We start from the raw sequence: 5,137 nt of genomic DNA on the forward strand, positions 1-5,137 counted from the left end.
GAAAACAACAAAATCTACAGTAACATACTGTACATAGGTTATACAGCAAGAAACTGTTGAGAAAAACAGTATAATGCTGTGAAAACAACAGAAATCATTTACAGTGTTCCCATACTTTGCCTTCACATGTCACTTTCACTCTGTTTGGCAGTCGTTGCCTAATGGTTAGAGAGTCAGACTGGTAACCCAAAGGTTGCGGGTTTCATTCTCAATACCGAGATTTGACGAGTGATGTGCCCTTGAGCAAAACACCTAAACACCAATCACTCCCCAGGAGCCACAGAAAAATGGCTGCCCACTGCTCCGAGTGTGTGTGTCCACAGTTTGCAGTGTGTGTGTTCATTACTGCTACTGTGTGTGCACTAAATTGGAGAGGAAAAATTATGAGTATGTGTTACCATACTTGGCCTTCACATTTCACATTCATCTACAGCCTGAGAATGGATTTAAAAGTAAAATGCCAAGCAGACAATTATGCATATTTATTTATTGGTTAAAACACGCCAGACACGTCATAATATTTGATACAGATCAATTAATTAACAGGGTTATTGTAAAAGTTACTTAATACAAAATAAATGTCAAAATGTCAGCATTATCCACTCATAAAAAGTACAGTACATGCTGCCACCATGGTGAGGCTGTTACATCACATTTTTGTTTATTTGGTAATTTAACAGAAAAGGCACTGTTGTTTGTTTTACTGCTATTAATAAGGCCATAATAAACAATACATAATCACACAGAAGCATATACATTTAAATGCAAAAAACAAACAAAAATACATAAAACCTGAGATTTGATATATCAATAGCAATTTCACTCAAACTTTTAAGTTTTCAAATTTCTTGAACCGGCGCGGTCATTGAGCCGAATGGTCCTCCTTCTTTTTTTGACTCCTCCTCCACATCATCATAATCTGTTATTAAAACAAAACCTTAATTTATGTTGTAATCAGATAAATTGAGTCTATGAATCTGGAAAACATTCTAACAATAACTTAATAACTTACCTAACAGGTTTCTCACATCTTCACTCACACTCAGCACATCATCATATTCCTCCTGAACTCCCTCTGATCAAGAATGACATAAAAAACATCAGAATATAAAACACTTAAACTGCGTCCCGATTCAGAGGCTGCATCACTCGAAGGCCGACTGCGTCACCGTAGCGCGACGAAAACTGTCCCAATTCAAAGCCTCCTTCAAATGCGGCCTCCAGATGTGCCTTTGTTTCCCGTGAAATGAAGGATACAACAGACGGATCCTCCGTGGCCTTGCCTACCCAGAATTCATTGCTCTCCGGTGACGACAGGATTTTTTTTTTTAAATTGCCGAATTACACTTTAAAAATGCAAGTATTGGGTTTCAGCTTACTCAAACATACGACACAAATGTAAAAATAAAAAACTTTAAAGCGGTTCAGATGTTGACATATCTTACTAAGATGTGATTATATATAGTTTATACTCTTTATAATATAGAAATGGACCATGGTGAACATATTTAGACAGTTTGTGAACCCTGTTTTGGTTTCGGACAGTTTAATATAACTTAATAAAACTAAGTCCAGTACAAACATTACTGCCGCTCATCATCGCTGTCACAGTTGCTAGGCAACAAGAACAATCCCCCGTAGACCGTCCCATTTAACAACACTCGTTTTGACCTTCGGGCCTTCAAAGGATGCAGCCTCTGAATTGGGACTGTTCCCTTTAAGTGTATTGATTACACAAAACTTATGTCTAATACTCATGTAAACATGTAAGGCTGATAATAAAATTTAGTTCTGTTCAACCCACCTATTTGCGAGCTCTGTCCATTAATGATGACATCATCATAATTCTCTAGCATGTTAACTAAACGTGCAAATATAAGCCCACAAAGTTAAATAGAAGCCAAAAAACATTAAGACAGGCATTTTAAAATATTATCAGTTATGAGGTTTATTTTAAAGGAATATATTTTTTTAAAAATCAATTAAAAAACACCTTTTTTTATATAAGAGTTCTGTCCACTGGTGATGACGTCATCATAGCTCTCAGGAGTGTCTTCTACAAAATCACACATTCATCACAAACATTAATGACATAATTTTTATTTATTTTTATCCGTTAATATACAGAAATAACTTTAATATACTGAAGTATTTCAATGTTCTATTATAGAATAACAGAACGACACCTGTCTCACGATCTGGTTTCAGTCCATCAGTGATGACATCATCATAGTATCCCTGTGTGATTTCCTTCATCTCTTCTGCATCAACACAGAATATGTTTGGATACAAAAGCCAAAATATGTTCTTTTTGCAGGTCATGAGACCATTAAGTTATTAATCATCTGGTAATAAATCATGTGATCAATTAAAAAGGTCACTGACCTTTCAGGCCACTGTTGTTGGTGACATCATCATAATATCCCTTACGAAAAAGAAGTTTTCAAGTGTGCTATTAGTATACTTCTTTTAAACTAAAAAATAAGAAAGTATACTTTCAGTCTACTTTTTATATACTTCTCAGAAATATACTTTATGTACTTCTCAGAAATATACTTCAAATTCCACTTAAGTATACTTGACTTATACTGACAGAAAAGTCTAAGTATATTTGGCCTCTACTTGTTGATCGAGATATACTTAAAAGTATAATTAAGTATTCTAAGTATTCTTGGCTTGTACTTGTGTTTACTATTTTGATTGAGTAGCTTATTAAATACTTTTTTAAAAACATAATATTACACACTGTCGTATAAACTAACATGTTCAGCTTTATATAGTAACAAACTTTCGGGTGGAATAGCTCATAGAGTAAATAAAATAAGCATGGAAAATAAGTTTATTCAAGTGTTCTATTAGTATACTTCTTTTCAGCTAAAAAGAAGAAAGCATACTTTCAGTCTACATTTTATATACTTCTCAAAAATATACTTAATTACACTTAAGTGTACTTGACTTATACTGAGAGAAAAGTCCAAGTATATTTGGCCTATACTTGTACTCAATCTTTTGATTGAGATATACTTAAAAGTTTAATTATTCAAAGTATACTTGGCTTGTAGTTGTGTTAACTCTTTTGATCGAGTAGCCTATTAAATATACTTTTTTTACATCGTTTTTCATATGTCTTATGAAACTTTGTTTGAAAATATTTATTAAAATATTGATATAAAACAGATATGTTTCTAATTCTGCGTATCTGAATTTTTGTGTAGGCTAGTCCACTGCTAGTGTATGGGAATTTACTTTACGGTAATTCAACTTTTCCCCACATTGACTGAATTTTCCAGCTATCCATGTTTTCACTGGTATACGGTAGGGGGCGCTATGACACATCTTCTAGTACAGAATCTCCGGATCAAAACACAGGAGAAGAAGAAGCTGAAACAAGTGAGAGAAGATTGCTCACTCAAATGTAAAATAATGTGATCATCAAACATTAAACAGCGTGTAAATCAAAACTGCTTAATGTTTCCAAATGAAGCGTAACCCATTAAGTGAAAACGACTGAAGCTGTGGGGGTGTCGGACTCGATTTACTCCATCGGTGTTTGATCATCGTTCTGAATCTGATCAAGGCGTAGTCTTTGAAAAAAAATGTGATTTTGTTAAAAATGTTGCCTTTCTTTATGAAACTTACAGACATTCAAGTGTTGATAAAAAAGGATGCATGACGCTAATAAAAGGTTTTTAAAATTAAAGTACAGTTAAAGGTATCAAGTATAAAAAATAACATTTGAACATAGTAGTATAGGCCTACTGCAAGTGCAAAAATTGTATATAAGTATAATGTTAAGTTCACTTAAAGAAAACTTTAGTATAAAACTACTAAACTATTAGTTTACTGAGAGTACACTAAGAGCAAAAATAATATATAAATGGTAAACTATAAGTATGATGTTAAGTTCACTTAAAGAAAACTTGTAGTATAAAACTACTAAACTAGTAGTTTACTGAGAGTATACTTAAAAAGTTGCTACAAGTATTAAAATAGTAAACTACTAGTATACCCATCACTTGCAGTACAAATGAGAAACTTAAATTAAACGTAATTATGAACTAGTTGTGCCCTTAAAGTTTACTACTGTTACACTTATAGTAGGCCTACACTTAAACATATACTTTTATATACTTAAAGTGGGCCAATTTAGTCCCAAGCGGTATTAAAATAGTACACTTACAAGTTTACTACTAGTACATATTGACATTAGTATACTTACTACATAAAGTATACTTAAAAATATACTTGAACATTACTCAAGTATACTTCATAAAATGAACTTGAAGTATACTTTTTTTTCGTAAGGGATACAGTCTTAAACTCTTTTGCTAAAATGGAGAACAGAATGTTAATATATAAATAAACAGCAGTGTTTAAAATGTATTGTGTCATTAGTCAAATATTTATTAGAATTTGTTAATTACGTTTATTTATTTAGGTTTAATTCAATGAAAAAGTATTTTGAGTGGAATGAATATGCGCTTCTGCTGTCTAACCTGAGAGAAGCTCATCAGCATCTTCATACCCAGAATGCAGTTCTTCAGAGACGAGACTTCCTGTTAAAGGAGAGAAAAACAGTCAGGAACATGTTCATCATCACAAACAGACTGAATCCTCATTTCCATTGGATCATACAACTCTTTATTTTTTAAACATCCCATGTTTTTTTCTGTTTGTTTTCTGTTAGGCCTATTAGCAAACACACATGTATCCTCACATGAACCCATTCCTCACTGCCTTCCAGAAATACACACAGGAAGAGACAAATACACACACACACACGTATAAACATATGAACCGCTCCTTATTACCCTCTAAAAATACATACAGGAAGAAACACACACACACACATAAACATGCACCTGCAGCTCTGTGGTTTTCTGTGAGGAATTCTCTGGTTTAAAGCCGGAGGTTTAACGGGACTAATAATAGATGAACATCAAGTGTCTGACAGACTCTCTATATTAATCATATTAAATAAGTTTCATGGCTCATGTCTCACCTCTCTGAGTGAAGTGATTGTGTCTGTGATGAATCTCCTCATAAACGGCCTCAGTCGTCGTCCTGTGTCTCCTCTTAGAGAGAGCTGTGAGTGTAGACAGACAAACCTGCTGTCAGTTCACAACACATGACTGAT

At 33.5% G+C, this 5,137-nt stretch overlaps 1 protein-coding gene across 1 annotated transcript; it reads right to left on the reverse strand.

The window, feature by feature from the left end:
* Window positions 1-467: 467 nt before the first annotated feature.
* LOC311288800 (uncharacterized protein) lies at window positions 468-3,562 on the reverse strand. The gene is made up of 7 exons (XM_084406406.1): window positions 3,247-3,562; window positions 2,386-2,425; window positions 2,187-2,261; window positions 1,994-2,056; window positions 1,805-1,861; window positions 1,013-1,075; window positions 468-919 (listed from the first exon to the last, which is right to left on the reverse strand). The coding sequence occupies exons 1-7, from the start codon at window positions 3,334-3,336 to the stop codon at window positions 840-842; spliced, it is 468 nt and encodes a 155-aa protein (XP_084262532.1). The 5' UTR covers window positions 3,337-3,562; the 3' UTR covers window positions 468-839.
* Window positions 3,563-5,137: the final 1,575 nt, after the last annotated feature.

This window comes from Rutilus rutilus, assembly GCF_951802725.1.
Source record: "Rutilus rutilus genome assembly, chromosome: 4".
NCBI lineage: Eukaryota > Metazoa > Chordata > Actinopteri > Cypriniformes > Leuciscidae > Rutilus > Rutilus rutilus.

What these genes read in the sequence shown, in the direction of transcription:
- LOC311288800 (XM_084406406.1), bottom strand. Translation starts at nt 3,336, where the DNA reads ATGTGTCATAGCGCCCCCTACCGTATACCAGTGAAAACATGGATAGCT. An exon ending in AAAAGTTGAATTACCGTAAA is followed by an intron (nt 2,426 to 3,246) that starts GTAAATTCCCAT and finishes CTTTTTCGTAAG; the next exon opens with GGATATTATGATGATGTCAC. An exon ending in AGATGTGAGAAACCTGTTAG is followed by an intron (nt 920 to 1,012) that starts GTAAGTTATTAA and finishes TTTTAATAACAG; the next exon opens with ATTATGATGATGTGGAGGAG.